This window comes from Phytophthora sojae, assembly GCF_000149755.1.
Source record: "Phytophthora sojae unplaced genomic scaffold PHYSOscaffold_4, whole genome shotgun sequence".
Classification (NCBI taxonomy): Eukaryota; Oomycota; class Peronosporomycetes; order Peronosporales; family Peronosporaceae; genus Phytophthora; species Phytophthora sojae.
The window spans coordinates 4,151,004-4,164,684 of NW_009258118.1; the positions used below are offsets into that span (position 1 = coordinate 4,151,004).

A 13,681-nucleotide genomic window follows, 5' to 3' on the forward strand; every position below is an offset into this window, starting at 1 on the left:
GCCTTATCGGGGTGCGCGAGACAACGAAGCTTTCACTCGCTGCAGTAGATCTCGAGTATCGGATGACTGGAAATCGCGACAGTCGATCAGCAATAGTGGAGCTGTGCCTGGAGCTGAAGCGGCCGCACCCTTTTCAAACGTCATAACTCCTTCCAGGTTCATGAGTGCGAACTGCATGTTCGCCGCCCAGCCATGCGCAACTTGCACCTTCGTTTGCATTGTTTGTAGGAACTCTGAGCACGATACTCCCATGAGTCTCGTCACGAAGTCCTCAGCTACGTCAGCCTCTTTCGTGGCCGTGCAATCTTCAACGGATACTCGGAGCTGGTATCGCCCCGTGTTGAATTGAAACCCTACCACAGATTTAATACACGCGCGAATCTGGAATCTGGTAGCTGCTGTAGACTGCAGTGGCATGGACAGTGTTGGGAGTCTTGCTGTGAAGTACTGGAACGGGCGAGTTGGGTCCAGTGGCGTGAATGCAGGGGCTGAAGCTGGTGTAGGGGTGGAGTTGCTATGTCGGACAACCGTGGAGGGGAGAGGATTACGCGCAGCCATGCTTTCCTCCTCGTTAGTAGTCGTCGTGCGCAGTGATGTTGCATTGTGTGGGGTATGCACCGCCGCTAGCTGTCGATCTGTTGACGGTGAACGCGGTCGCTTCCTGGAGGGCGCTGCACTGCTCGTCGTGGTTGGTGCGCGAACAGTACGTTTCGAACTAGCAGGAATCCTAGGAGTCTTCGGGCTGTAGAAGAGATGCTCCACCATTGGGTCGGTAGTGTCGCTGTCCATGTCTTCGTCTGACGAAGGTACATCAACAAACACTGATGGTATGGCGCCGCTTCTAGGTGGGTCCCAAGCGCTTGCGCTGGCCGCTGTGTTGCTTGTAACAGCACGACTTGCAGGCTCCAGGTTTGACGGTGTAGATGAATTTACTCTTCTCGCTGTGTTTGTTTGAGGAGCACTGCTAGGTGCTGTGGTCGTAATAGGGGGTCTGGCAGGTGGCGGTTGTGGTCGTGTCGGTGGAATATCCGGCGCTGACTGCTCCGATGGATTAAACTGCGACGTCACCAGCGCTGCCGAGTACGCGCCAGCGCTAACTCCATTCGGTTCCGCCGCTTGTTGCACCTGTCCGTTTCCGCGCGCTGGTTGGTCGGTCGTGGTCTCCAGTAGCTGGCAATTATCAGGAGCCAGCAGCAGCAATCCATGCCTCACGGGGACATTCTCCACCACGATCTTGGTGCCGCGTGCGATGTTGACGCTGAACTGCGGCAGTGAGGCGAACTCGAAGCCGAACACCAATTGGTGGCCGTCTGTGAGACCGAGCTTGAGCGTACGTGTGGGTCCTGCAGCCGAAAACTCCGTGCGGTGCTCGTAGTTGGCGCCGATGTTGGCCACGTCCACCACCTGCTCGGTCGCCAACGAGTCAGTCAGTCAGTCAGTCAATTGCAACGCTGCAAAGGTCCAATGTATGGGCCGCTCGCACCTGCAGGATGCACATGCCCTGGATGGTGGAGCCGTTGAGCTTGTCGACATCCGGCGGCAGCGCGGGACGGCAGCTTTGGTGCAGATCCGACTGCATGAGCCTCCCGAACAGGTACGCGCCATACGGAGCCTGCCGCTGGGCGCCGCCGGCGGCAGCGCGGAACTTGTGGAACTCGCGCGCCTCCCACTCCGGGTCCAGCGCCTCGTACGGCAACTGCCGCCGCTCTCCTCCTGCCGGCGGCATTGGCATTGGCTGATACCAATTGTATGCGCCAGATGTGGCACACACCATTTGCGACCTTGAAGTGCTCGCAGCTGCTACAGCACACGTCGCTCCTGGGAGCGGTTTAAAGCCTAGTAGCTAGACGACTTACGTGGGGAGATGCAGCGCGGGTCTGCCTCCTCCCTAGCAGGAACGGACTCATCCTCTTGGCCAGCGGCCTCAGACCCACCGTGAGGACGGTTACGCCCACCGCTCCCTCGAAGGGAGGGCGTCTTCCCGTCCACGTTGTTTCTTCTTCCTTCGTCATTGCCGTACGAACTCGGCGGGACGCGGTAAACCTTGCCGTCGCGCCATAAGCAGGGCTTGCATGTTGACGGCGGCGTTGACGTCTCTGTTCAGAAAGTTTTTCTTGCAGTTCTTGTTGGCACAACGCAATACGGATCGATCGTAGTAGAGAGGTCTTTCGTCGGCGTCCAGCTCGCCGGAGCCGGGATCGTCTGGATCGAGGAAGACGGCCATCTTCATAGGTTGGTAGCAGGCGGAACACAGTTTGCTCGTCCTGAACTCGTGCACCTTGACCACTATCGCTCTCTTCCTCATAGCCTTCTCGAGAGGTCTCAACGGGGGTTTTGGCCCTCCTTTGATGTTGTCGCTCTGGCTCCAGTTGCCAAATCCGACGCACACGTGTGACCCGGCCTCTGGTATCAGCCATTGGGCGACGTCATCTACAGCGACACGGTGCTCTACATGCGAGAAAAATCTCCATTTCCTGGAATTGTGTGCGATGCCGAAATCCAGGAGATAGTCCAGGTTGAGCCATACCTGCTCCATCCGAATGAGGAAAACTCTTGCGTCGGCCGTTTTGAGGCAGGGAAGGCTACAGTAAGGAGGCCGGCGTCTCCACGATGAGCGAGGCGACGGGCACGGCCGAGACAGCAGATGACGGTGTTGCAGTTCACGGCCGAGTGGGACGTGAACCCAGCAGACCGCGCGGTCGGCAGGATCGGCAGGACGGCGAAGATCTGGACCACGGGATCCTCGGACCCCACGGATGCTGCGAACTCAACGGAGCGAGCTCACTTCCGAACTGGACGGCTAACGAGCAAGCCGGCTGGATCTACAACGCGTGCTCGAGAGCGAGCACAACGAACGAACGAACGAACGAACGGCAAGCGGGGCGTGACGCAGAGTCACGAGACCTCGGTGGACGACGGCGAAGGCGACGGATAGGGAGCATACGGCTTCCGAGTCTCTCGACGGCTGCGACGAGTAGGGTAGGCGCGAGTGGGCGTACACCCGAGTGGCTAGAGACGGCGTGACGAACGGAGCCCAAGTCGTGCACAGCAGGTAGACGTGTATTGTAGTTAGACGGTAGCAAATACCGCGACTAGTTTGCCTAAATAAAATAGGTGTGGCTGTCAGTCGGACACCCACCGGCGCAGTGTCAGGCGTTTTGACACTGTCGGCCAGACGGACTTCAGACCGCATCAGCACGGTCGCGACCAACCCCAAGCGTGTGGGGCTAAACACGTTGCACTACTGATTGCGATCTGGTATTCAGGAAATCGGAGGCGCAGCTTCTCGTGCAACTTGTTGAATTTGTTACTTCCACTCATGTGCTGGTATTCGCCTGCCTTGATCTGGTGAACTCGCTGTTCATGCTGGACCTTTGGTAGTTTCGGTTCGCGACGTCTTCGAACTGGAGTTCGTGGAGGTCCCGTTGAGCTCACGCGGTCTTCCACTGGGCACCTCTTGTTGCGGTGCCGTCGTGGGGGTTTGGGTGGTGGGGGCTTCTTCTTCTTTGAGCGAAGCTTGCCGATGATCGCAGCCGTGCAGGGGGCCTTCTTGCCTGGATCGACACCCACAAACCCGCGAGCGCGGATTCCCCGGAGGGCTGGCTCGGGGGCGGGGTAGGGAGCCGAGTCGCTGGCTTCGCTCGCTGTACTGGGATCCTGCTCGTGTGGTGTCTTTCTCGGGTTCCGATTCAGGCTCGTCCTCCGTTATTTCCTCGCCGTTCATCTCCGTCACGAGTTATTCCGAATCCGGGTCGTCATCAAACTCGTCAGTGTCCTCAAGTTCTTCATCGTCCACGTTTTCCTCACTTCTCTCTACGGAGCGTGCCAAACGCGTGAGCTGCACCATTAACACGGAAGCTGCGTACCCATCTGACCGGATCGAGTCACCGAAGAACCTAGCGGCGTGTCTTACCTCTCGTCCACTGAAAGACCATTGAAGCGGGCCTTGCCGATCTTGGTGCGCCGCGTCTTGAACTGTGTGATGTTGAATGCGCGCCTCATCAACTCGGAGCCCCGCTGAGTAAAGTAAGGGTGTGTCGGGACGCGGTTGTTGGGTGTGAGTTCAACACCAAGGATATTCTCGCCCGTAGATGCGCGAGCAGAGGTGCGCCAAAGTAGACGGATCGATCTTGATGTTGTAGAGCGCGAACGATTGCGACAGCGGTAGAAGGCTGAACATCTTGATTGTCTTAGAGCGCTTCTGCTTGGGTTTCTTAGCGCCCTTGTCCTTCTTCGTCCTCTCTTTCCTCTTCCATTTCCTGAATCGTTTCTTCTGAGCCGTCGCTGTATCTCCACTTTGCGCACGCTGTCGCCGCTGCTCGATCTGCTTTTGCTCGACAAAGACCATGATCTCGTACAGCTTCCGCACGAAATAGCCAACATGCTTCTTGATGACGGGTTTCAAGGGGACAACCTGCTCCAGCTCACCGTCCACACCCCACGCTTCGGATCCCAGCCACTCCTTCATCTCCAGTACTTCATCAAGTCGGGGATGTCACCGCGCTCCTCGCACTGGCGGAGTACGTGGAAGTTCGCGAGGGCCCAAGCTTCGGTGGTGGACTTCCGTAAGAGTCGAGCGCAAATCTGGATCTCCTTGATGAGCTCCGGGTGGGGACATACCCGACCGAGCTTACACCGGACCGTGGAGCAGGCATACCGCCGCTTCCAGTCTCGGAGCCTGCCGGGAGGGCGGCAGGCAACACGCTCCATGGCGCTCGGGGCCAATTCAGATGTGCGGGGCGGAGACGATTGACGGGAAATCTGGAAATGCCACCCAGCTTCCACGGAAGCACAAGTGCTTCAATGGCGTAGTGGGTTGAGGGGATAGCCTGTATTCGTATGGGAGGATGTCGCGGACGTGCGATGCTGCCCATATAGGTGAGGAGACATTCGGGGCAGTTCGGGCCGAGTACATTGGCGGCTACGTGAATGACAGCGCGCGCGAAACTGGTGGCTGATGTCCATGGAAACACAAGTGCTTCAAACGGTAAGTCGTCAGTATACGCGTGACGGCTGCCAGCCATTAATGTGGTGGAGCATCCCGCTGGAGCTTTCCGCCAGCATGGGAGGAACGCCATGAGCTTAGCCTCTCGTGTTTCCATGCTTCAAGAGGAACCGCGATTTTATTGGATAAAATTGGATAATTGGATACTATAGAATCTATAGTATAGATAGGCCAGCGACTTCAACTTGACTATCGCCGCCGCTAGGTATGCTGCTGCGGCTGCTGCTGTTAGTCGGCCTTGTTGCCGTCCAGGTCCAGATCCACCGTCTCGGGCGAGACCTCGGGCACGTTGTCGAGGTCGGGGTCGGCGGCCACGTCCTTTATGTTTCCTCCGCTCTCGCCCTTCCGCTCCTCGGCCCTGTGCCGCCCCGCCTGCTCCATCAACTCGCTGGCCGCGTGACATTAGATCTCCATCACGCTCTTCTGCACGTTGACCTGGACGATGTGTCCGCTTCCAGCTGCATTGTACGATGGCATTGAGTGTGCAAATGGAGTCGATTCGGCCGCGTTCGCGAGTCCGTCCGTCGCGAACTAGCAATACACACAAATTGAAAAGAGGTTAGAGACATTCGGCTGCTATTTTCAAGACATGAAAGCACGGTCAACGTACCTCTGGATGAGCGCGCAACGCCAACACTTGCGGTAATTCGACAAGGTGCAGCTTGGCGTAGCGGAGCACAACGAGGCCGCTCCCGATGGAAAGCAAATAGAACGCCCAGGTGCGCATTACTGCCTTCTCGCGCTTAGTTTGCACGAGTAGCACCAGGCACGCCGCGTATGCCACTACAAAGAGCAGCAGCAGAGGCCACGTGCGTCTGCGGTAGTGTAGTTTGATCTTGTTCGCACTCAGTGATGTCGGGAAACGGCCCACGAACTTGTCAATCTTGCGGATGTAGTAGCCCAGGATCTTGAGTTTGTACTGGTCTTCCGCCTGGACAATCTAGCCCCACGCACACACGCAGCATCCCAGCATCAGAGCCATATCCAAACTCCTCATAAAGTATCACAACAGGGCGAACCTCAGTCCAGTAGACCCAGCGCATCTGCAATCCTTCAGGCCATAGGACATAGTAACGGTACTACGCAACACCATTGACACATCCACAGCTCGTCAGCGCTATCCCAGCCTCTCCACTTCATTGCACGTCGCACCAGCGTCAGAGCCAGCTCCACTAGACACACGAAGGTCACCACGAGGAACACGATCGTGTCCACGAACCAGTCGCGCGTGCAGAAGACGATGCAGGACGGCACCACGAACACGAGCAGCACGCGCGCCAGCCCCAGCGCGAAGTAGCGGTGCTCCTGCGTCGTCAGCGCCTCGTTGCTCAGGTGCGGCGCGAAGTGGCGCACGATCTTGCGCCTGTGCGCCTGGTCCCCCTCCGTCGCCACGTACATGGGGCCGCTGTGCCTGCCTTCCTTCGTCTACCTCCTCAGCTTCAGCTTCAGCTTCTTGCTGTGTCTCTCAACCTCTCGTGTTTCCATGCTTCAAGAGGAACCGCGATTTCATTGGATAAAATTGGATAATTGGATACTATAGATAGGCCAGCGACTTCAACTTGACTATCGCCGCCACTAGGACTTCTTGGGGGGCGTCTAGGTATGCTACTGCTGTTAGTCGGCCTTGTTGCCGTCCAGGTCCAGGTCCAGCGTCTCGGGCGAGACCTCGGGCACGTTGTCGAGGTCGGGGTCGGCGGCCTCGTCCGACTGCGGCTGGCTGTACGACTTGCTGTACTTCTTGCTGAAGCCCACGGTCGTGGACACGGTGCTGACGGCGGCCTTGAACTTGCGGCGCGCGTTGAAGCGACGCAGCTCCTCCAGCGCGCTCGTGAGCTGCACCGTGGCCAGCTCCGTGCCCGTGACCCAGCGGTGAGACAGCAGCTGGTCCACCGTCGCCCTGCAGAACAAAACTCCAATTAATTTCATGCGCAATATCAGAGCAAAACAGTCCAAGCAGCGAACGTACCGCTTCTCCGGGTCCACGATGAGCATGTGCGAGATGAGGTCCTTGGCGTCGTCCGAGACGTGGTCCCAGTACGGCGAGTCGAACTGGAACTTGCCCTTCTTGATCTTCTTGAACAGCGCGTTGTGGTTGTCGTCGTGGAACGGAGGGTAACCGCACAGCAGGATGTACGTGATGACACCGATACTCCAGATGTCCACGGCCTTGCCGTACGGCTTGCCCTCCAGGATCTCCGGAGCGACGTAGCCGGGGGTGCCGCAGGCTGTGACGAGGCCCTCGCTGTCGAACTCGATCCTCTTTGCGAAACCAAAGTCTGCCAGCTTGATGGACGCGTCGTCGTCCTTGCTGGTCAGCAGCAGGTTCTCGGGCTTCAGGTCACGGTGCACGATGTTGGCGTCGTGGCAGTACTTGATGGCCTCAAGAAGCAGCTTCACCAGGTCGCGAGCTTCCCTCTCGTTGTAGTACGACTAGCAAAAAAATATACACCGTCAGTAAAAATACCCCTCAACTGCCGTAACAACCGACTCAACACCAACCTTCTCGACGATTCGGTCAAAGAGCTCGCCGCCCTCCATGTACTCCGTCACCAAGTAGTAGAACTTCTCCTCGACGAAGAAGTCGTGCAGAATCATAATGTTCGGGTGGTTCATCTGCAGCATAGATAGATACAATGAATAGTCAGAACTTTCCGCACCGATTCCGTCACCGCAAACAAAACCTCCAGCGCACCTGCTTGAGAATAGCGACTTCGGTTGTCAACGCCTCAATGTCCTCCGCCACAAGGCCCTCGCGCTTGATGCACTTGATGGCGTAGCGCTGGCCCGTGGGCTTGTGGATGGCAATGCGCACGACCGAGAAGGTGCCCGAGCCGATGACCTTGCCCAGCGAGTACTGCTCCTCGAAGCTGTTGGGGTTCGTGGCCGCCGGCGCGGGCTTGCCGTTAGCCGTGGCGTTGTTCTCGCCGTTGGCGTCCACCTGCGCGCTCCCGTTCACGACATCCTGGTCCTGGCAGCAGCAGCAGCAGCAGCAGTGGAAGGAGAAAGATCAGCACACAACAGAATTATGCTGCTCAATGAAGACGACATACCGGCTTGGAATTGACGCAGCCCATGTTGCCTCCTTGCTGGCAGGTCGTTCGGGGGAGGGAAGAGTCAGTCGAGTGCTGCCGCCGCTTCTAGTTGCGTTGTGGTGTTGCCAATGCGCTGGTCTCGTGCTAAGAGTGTTGAGCCGTTGTGCCAAAGTCTAAAAACGGCGGTCCAGTCTCGCTTTTGGCTAAAAATAGACGTTTTGAGCCAATCAGTAGGGAATTACCACTTCGGGTTTAGGGGATCTATTTCAAGTGATTCAAGCTCAGAGGGTTCGGTATCTCTCCATCGAAGATGGCTGCGCGCTCAGGTGGTGAAGGTGAACTTGTCGCCCTGAAGCAGAGCAGCACGCGGGTGGCTTAGATCAAGTTTGGCCGCCCAGGAATGTGCGGAGAGCGCACCTACCTGTCGGAGCTTCGTGTTGAGCTTGGGCTCGGCGTACGAGACACGCTGGACGGGCCTCATGGTGCGTCTGCGGAACGGGCTGCGTTGCTGCGCGAACGGCGCGGGCACAAACGCCGACGTGGCGCGGCGAGGTTCAGAAATCACGCGACGTGGCGACGTTCGGGGGTGGTGGGTCTTGCGCTGCTGGCCTGTCCGCTTGCCTAAGCCGTAGTAGTCTCCCTGGCACGCACAGCGCAAACGTTAGGAGCCACGAAACTTCGGAGACCTACCTTGCAGGCATGACACACGAACATACGTACCCGCCGGAGCTTCGTATTCAACTTTGGTTCGACATACGAGACGCTAGCATCTCGTCGACGCAGCCGTCTCGGTGCAGAAGCCTACAAGCAGCAGAGCAGTGAACATGGTGCGTGGAGATACGATCTCAACTTGTTCAAAGCGCACCTGTGAGCTCGATCCAGGGCTGATCTGTGGTGAACGTTCGGCTTGGACTTGCAGTGCTTGTGCCTTGCCATTGCCTCGAGAGGTACTGCTATCGATGACGACGGTGTTTGAGCTAAGTCTTGCATTGCAGTCGCTTGAGGAGGTGGCTGGCTTTCTACTTGAAGTGCCATCGTCGTAGGAGTACTCCCATTCCTGGTACCATTGAAATGGGTATTAGTGCCTTGTTAGCCGGTCGGAGTGAGCCCAGTATACCTGTATGGCATCCGTGCCGATGATCTTGCCGTGCTTTACACTTTTGGCATACATTACAAATTGTGATTGCATTCTTGAGGCCTATGCATTCACCATGTAAGCACACTGCCATCACTCACAGCATTTTCAGTCGTACCGGTATCTGTGTAGACCTGTTACTTCGACGAGGAGAAAGCGGCGGCTCCGGTTCTAGATCTTGACCGAGGCCCCCAAGGTTGCATTGTGCTGCCTGGTGGCGCACTACTCCAGGAAAAAGCCCTGTCAGTGTTCCCCACAGAAGCGACCACACTTACATACTCGCTTACCTTCGACAGGCTTGTGTCGGGCATCCATCCACTCGACAACTACCCGGTGCAACCCGAGTCAAACTTGGATACTCAACGAGCATAGCCAGCATGGACAAACCTTTGCTTGAGAACACAGCGGTCTGCGCTGCTCGGGCTGCAGTAACCGATTGTCAGTACTCAACATGCCTATTGACACTCCCTTGTAGCTAGCTGCAAGATACGCACGCAATGCCTACCTCTCGTAAGTTCCTGCTTGGTTGCAGTCTGTCAGCGTGACCAGGAAGTTTAGAAATCGACCCGCGACACTGTCACAACAACAACGACCTCACCAGCGCCTTGGCCAATTGGCGATTCTTCTCGGACAGACCGCCGACCTTGTCCCGCAACTGCTGTAGCTCCTGCATGACGCTGAACGCGCGCGCAGCGCTGGTGCCCTGCACCATGCTGGTCAATCAATGCGGCTGCGTCCTTTCGCGATCGCTTTCTGAACAGATTTGACAGGTGCTACTTAACGAAGTCACTTGGGTACATAAAACACGTCGGTAAAATACAGAATCGGTGAAATGGAGGAAGTGCAAGTGCAAGTGCAAGGCGATGCCGCGTTCACGTCGTTTCCGGGCGAGGGCTTCCGCTTCGGCGTGGAGCTGGTAGACGACGTAGAGCAGCTTCTGGCTGGAGAACCAAGTGACCAAGAAGCGCTGGTGCGTCTGCAGCCGACGGCTCAAAACCTCGGCGGACATTACCGCAGTCAGCTGACAACCTTTGGTTACTTTAATCTACTGTATGCTGTAGGACGTGCGAGGTGGCGGATGTTGCTGCGTTTGCTCCGACGGGTGTGGTGCTGCCTTGGGAGACGGTCCTTCACTATGTAGCGGTGCGTGTTGGTGCAATGGTTCGTCATTATGAGCGCATGAACCGGCATTGACACGCAGTTGCTGCCCTCCAGGCCAGTCTGAAGGAGTCTGCAGCCGCCACCGATAGTGCCGACCAGACACCAACTCTCGTTCGGGAAGACGACGACCAGAGGTTGCTGCTGGAGGTGACCATCAGGCTGGGAGTGACGGGCTTCGCCTGGGCGCCCAAATATGTTTTCCCCATGACACTCGAGCTGCGGAACGCTACGCCGACGGACGTGCAGATCAAACTCCTCACTACGCAGGTGCAAGAACTCCAGCAGGAAGTGAACACGCTCAAGAAGCTGGTGGAAGATGTGCTGCGCGTTCAGGCCAAGCCTGAACCAGCGGCGGCGCTGGTGGAGGAGCTCCAGCAGGAAGTGAAGACACTCAAGGAGCAGATGCAAGCTGTACTGCGAGATCAAGCCGAGTCCCAGCCAGCAGCAGCAGTAAGCTCCTCGTCTTCGCCAGCTTCCGAGACGCCGTCTGACGTTGATTCTCCCCATCGCCAGCCAACGCCAACGCAGTCTCCAGCTGCGGGTTCAACTCAATCCCCGAAATCGTTGCCAACGCCTTCTCGTAAGGACCAAGTGTGGGGCGACATCATCGGGCAGTCATGCCACCGACTCGTGCAAGTTGATGAATACCGCGAGACGCGCAATTCCGACGGCGGAGTGATGCGCAGACATCGCCAACGCGCCTGCAAAGTGTGCTCTGCCCTGAAGGGGGATCGCAGGCGTCCATTTGAAACGTCTTTCTACTGTGAAGAGTGCACGGAGCAACACAAAGGCGGCATGGTGTTTCTGTGCGACAAGGTGCGGCATCATGAGGCGGACCAATACCAAAATGCTACGTGCAGCCAGATCTGGCACGTGATGTGGAAAAACGGCGAGGATATCCCGTTGAATGGAGCATCCATAAGAATGCGGAAAAAGCTGAAGCTAAGCAGCTCAAGTGAGGGTGAGACGGCGGCATCGACTGCGATAGCAACGCCCGTGCGCAGGTCAACACGCGAAGGTTTGTAGCGCTACCCCTAAAGCTAGCTGCTAACATCTTCACTTTTGGCTACTGAGAATGGATACAGCAGCACGGCTACTTGCACGTGGTTTCGATGACTGGCAATCGTGTACGCGGTTTCTCCTTTCTGTAGCGATCAAGTCAAGGATCAATTGCTCGTGGCGACTGCTTTGTGCTAAGACGCGCGTATTGAACGCCGTTTACTGCGGTCGGGTTAGCTCCATGCTGGAGAAGAAGCTGGACGACATCGACACGCCCACCTTGTGCGGCCTTGTGCAGGGGTGTACTTCCGTCGTGAGCGGCGTAATTCACGTTGGATCCAGCTGTGATATGCAGCTCGCAGATTTTCACATGTCCAAGGAGTGCTGCGTGATTCAGCGCGCTGCATCCGGTCTACGTGTGAAACAAGGTTTGATGAGCGCTGCAGGCCAACCAAGTCAGCAAAGACTCATTTGTACCTGGTCGGTGATGCAAGGATCAACTCTTTCTTTCGTGAGAAGTCGGCGCACACGGTCGTAGTCTCTGTTGAGTACGCTGACGTGGAGAGGGGTGGTTGCTGTCGGGATGGTTGGATCACGCAGCTGGTCGTAATAGCGCTTGAAGGGGGCGCTCAGATGTAGAGGTGAACTCATTGTTAAGGTGCAAGTGGCTGGAGCAATCATCACGAGGAACAACTACATCCGTTTCAAGATCAAGAAGAGTGTTTTTGGATTTAAGCTTATCGGTGTCCCAGCTTGGTGCTCGAACTGCGCGTGGACTCGGGCCTCATAACTTCACTTAGAAGATCTTCGTAGCCTCCGATGGTGGCAAGATCACCGTTTGCATCGAGTGCGCGGGCAGAGTTAGAGTGAACGTCTTCGAGTCCGTCTGTTTCACACTCACGGTCACTGCTGAACTATCGCGGTTCATGAACTGGATCACCACGCGGTTGTCCGGAGTCACGAACGCGCAGCGGTGGAAGTTGCTTAGTGTCTTCGTCTTGGGAAACTCGATGCGCTTGGAGCCAGCCGGAATGAACTTGGAGAAGTGGCCCATGATGTAGAACATCGGCTGCTTGTAGAACTCGACCCCGTTCTTCTCGTCCACCAGAATGGGTGCGTCGACGTAGTTTTCTACCCAGGTTGGACCACCCGTCGTGTCGAGGACCAAGTTCCAGTCAGCATATCCCGCGACGTAGTTGTTGATGTCTTCAACGATGTCATGAGCGTAGTTCTCCCGCACGGGACCAGCTCTTGTCCGAGTCCGTAAGAGAAACTCCAGAGCCCGTGCCCAGCCAGCTTGGCAAGAACCCCTCGCACGCCTCCGTTGAAAGCATGAACATGTCTGGGTATTTCTCGTGGAAGGTCGACAGTTTGTCAAAGTCTCCGCCGATACCGAAGAAGAAGAAGTCCAAGTCGCGGTACCAGTGCACACCAAGACCACTGATGTACTTCAGGGCATCCGCGTCTTCAAACGATGCGAGGCGGTCCAGGATGCCAGACTTTTGGTCGTCTCCAGCGATGATCTTCAGGCCTGGGTGGTCCTTCGCCATTCTTGGTCCTAGGTCGAGTTTCACAAAGTCGCGCTCTTTCTCCGCGCTAAGGCGCAGCGACTGCCAAGCCACCGTCTGCAGAATGGACTTGGACGGCTCGTTTTGAACTGTCATGGCCCAGAAGTTGATGCCCTCCTTGGAGTACGCGTCGAAGAACTTGGAGTAATACAGCGCCAGCGCCTTCCAGTATTTCTCGCCCGGGTTGCCCTTCAGCGCACAATTGAGCGTCGTGGTCTCCGTCGTCGTCTAGGTCGGAGGGGCCCACGAAGAGGCAAACAGCGTGACATTACGCGACGAAGTGTTTAGAGCACGCTGGATAAGGTCGATCTTGTGTGAAGACGGCGACTTGTCCACCGCGATCGAGAAGTGCTCCATCTCGAAGTCGTCCACCACGTCGTTGTACGAGTAGATGCTCGTGGAGAAGTCCGTGTACCCGATCGGCACGCGACCCAAAGTGTACTGCAGACCCGTCTCCGAGAAGTACTGGTCCAGCACCATTTGCTGCAGCGTCGACGATAACTTGTACACGTTGATGGCCGCCGCATCCGTGAAAGCGCCACCGAAGCCGATCATGGTCTGGTATTGCTTCGACACGTCGATGGAGTACGTGGGGCTGCTCACCGCCGTCGAGTCAACGTTGACAACCTTATAGGCGAAGCGGTCACCGACCTTGGAGGTCGCCATGTGTTCCTGTGAACGATACACTGAGCTTCTTGGATATACCGCCGAAGAGATTTAAATGTCTCCTACACCCAACTGCGGTATCCGCCTGGTGGAGAGCATCATGGCGCCTGTGGCA

At 56.8% G+C, this 13,681-nt stretch overlaps 9 protein-coding genes across 9 annotated transcripts; 2 read left to right on the plus strand and 7 right to left on the minus strand.

Annotated features, from left to right (window-relative positions):
- Nucleotides 1-3: 3 nt before the first annotated feature.
- On the minus strand, nucleotides 4-1,907 carry PHYSODRAFT_315041 (hypothetical protein; the record flags this gene model as incomplete). The annotated part of the gene is made up of 4 exons (XM_009528628.1): nucleotides 4-494; nucleotides 708-1,404; nucleotides 1,484-1,696; nucleotides 1,857-1,907. 4 exons carry the CDS (start codon nucleotides 1,905-1,907, stop codon nucleotides 4-6), a joined length of 1,452 nt encoding a protein of 483 aa, XP_009526923.1.
- A 101-nt stretch (nucleotides 1,908-2,008) lies between these two features.
- PHYSODRAFT_498881 (hypothetical protein) lies at nucleotides 2,009-2,536 on the minus strand (the record flags this gene model as incomplete). Its single annotated transcript, XM_009528629.1, has 2 exons — nucleotides 2,009-2,182; nucleotides 2,219-2,536. The coding sequence occupies 2 exons, from the start codon at nucleotides 2,534-2,536 to the stop codon at nucleotides 2,009-2,011; spliced, it is 492 nt and encodes a 163-aa protein (XP_009526924.1).
- Nucleotides 2,537-2,644: 108 nt separating this feature from the next.
- PHYSODRAFT_331798 (hypothetical protein) lies at nucleotides 2,645-3,248 on the plus strand (the record flags this gene model as incomplete). Its single annotated transcript, XM_009528630.1, has 3 exons — nucleotides 2,645-2,908; nucleotides 2,979-3,052; nucleotides 3,128-3,248. The coding sequence occupies 3 exons, from the start codon at nucleotides 2,645-2,647 to the stop codon at nucleotides 3,246-3,248; spliced, it is 459 nt and encodes a 152-aa protein (XP_009526925.1).
- Nucleotides 3,249-3,736: 488 nt separating this feature from the next.
- PHYSODRAFT_331799 (hypothetical protein) lies at nucleotides 3,737-4,710 on the minus strand (the record flags this gene model as incomplete). The annotated part of the gene is made up of 4 exons (XM_009528631.1): nucleotides 3,737-3,809; nucleotides 3,914-3,997; nucleotides 4,071-4,468; nucleotides 4,525-4,710. 4 exons carry the CDS (start codon nucleotides 4,708-4,710, stop codon nucleotides 3,737-3,739), a joined length of 741 nt encoding a protein of 246 aa, XP_009526926.1.
- Nucleotides 4,711-5,407: 697 nt separating this feature from the next.
- PHYSODRAFT_503410 (hypothetical protein) lies at nucleotides 5,408-6,403 on the minus strand (the record flags this gene model as incomplete). Its single annotated transcript, XM_009528632.1, has 5 exons — nucleotides 5,408-5,536; nucleotides 5,616-5,741; nucleotides 5,793-5,945; nucleotides 6,025-6,084; nucleotides 6,158-6,403. The coding sequence occupies 5 exons, from the start codon at nucleotides 6,401-6,403 to the stop codon at nucleotides 5,408-5,410; spliced, it is 714 nt and encodes a 237-aa protein (XP_009526927.1).
- A 216-nt stretch (nucleotides 6,404-6,619) lies between these two features.
- Nucleotides 6,620-9,884, minus strand: PHYSODRAFT_560377 (hypothetical protein; the record flags this gene model as incomplete). The annotated part of the gene is made up of 12 exons (XM_009528633.1): nucleotides 6,620-6,902; nucleotides 6,972-7,435; nucleotides 7,505-7,618; nucleotides 7,698-7,973; nucleotides 8,056-8,091; nucleotides 8,459-8,677; nucleotides 8,758-8,838; nucleotides 9,274-9,296; nucleotides 9,460-9,498; nucleotides 9,560-9,595; nucleotides 9,678-9,705; nucleotides 9,771-9,884. 12 exons carry the CDS (start codon nucleotides 9,882-9,884, stop codon nucleotides 6,620-6,622), a joined length of 1,713 nt encoding a protein of 570 aa, XP_009526928.1.
- A 120-nt stretch (nucleotides 9,885-10,004) lies between these two features.
- Nucleotides 10,005-11,359, plus strand: PHYSODRAFT_255797 (hypothetical protein; the record flags this gene model as incomplete). The annotated part of the gene is made up of 4 exons (XM_009528634.1): nucleotides 10,005-10,079; nucleotides 10,102-10,142; nucleotides 10,234-10,315; nucleotides 10,388-11,359. The coding sequence occupies 4 exons, from the start codon at nucleotides 10,005-10,007 to the stop codon at nucleotides 11,357-11,359; spliced, it is 1,170 nt and encodes a 389-aa protein (XP_009526929.1).
- Nucleotides 11,360-11,373: 14 nt separating this feature from the next.
- PHYSODRAFT_501778 (hypothetical protein) lies at nucleotides 11,374-11,983 on the minus strand (the record flags this gene model as incomplete). The annotated part of the gene is made up of 3 exons (XM_009528635.1): nucleotides 11,374-11,478; nucleotides 11,556-11,744; nucleotides 11,810-11,983. 3 exons carry the CDS (start codon nucleotides 11,981-11,983, stop codon nucleotides 11,374-11,376), a joined length of 468 nt encoding a protein of 155 aa, XP_009526930.1.
- Nucleotides 11,984-12,128: 145 nt separating this feature from the next.
- Nucleotides 12,129-13,566, minus strand: PHYSODRAFT_255837 (putative glycoside hydrolase family 30 protein; the record flags this gene model as incomplete). The annotated part of the gene is made up of 3 exons (XM_009528636.1): nucleotides 12,129-12,538; nucleotides 12,573-13,128; nucleotides 13,168-13,566. The coding sequence occupies 3 exons, from the start codon at nucleotides 13,564-13,566 to the stop codon at nucleotides 12,129-12,131; spliced, it is 1,365 nt and encodes a 454-aa protein (XP_009526931.1).
- Between the last annotated feature and the right edge of the window lie 115 nt (nucleotides 13,567-13,681).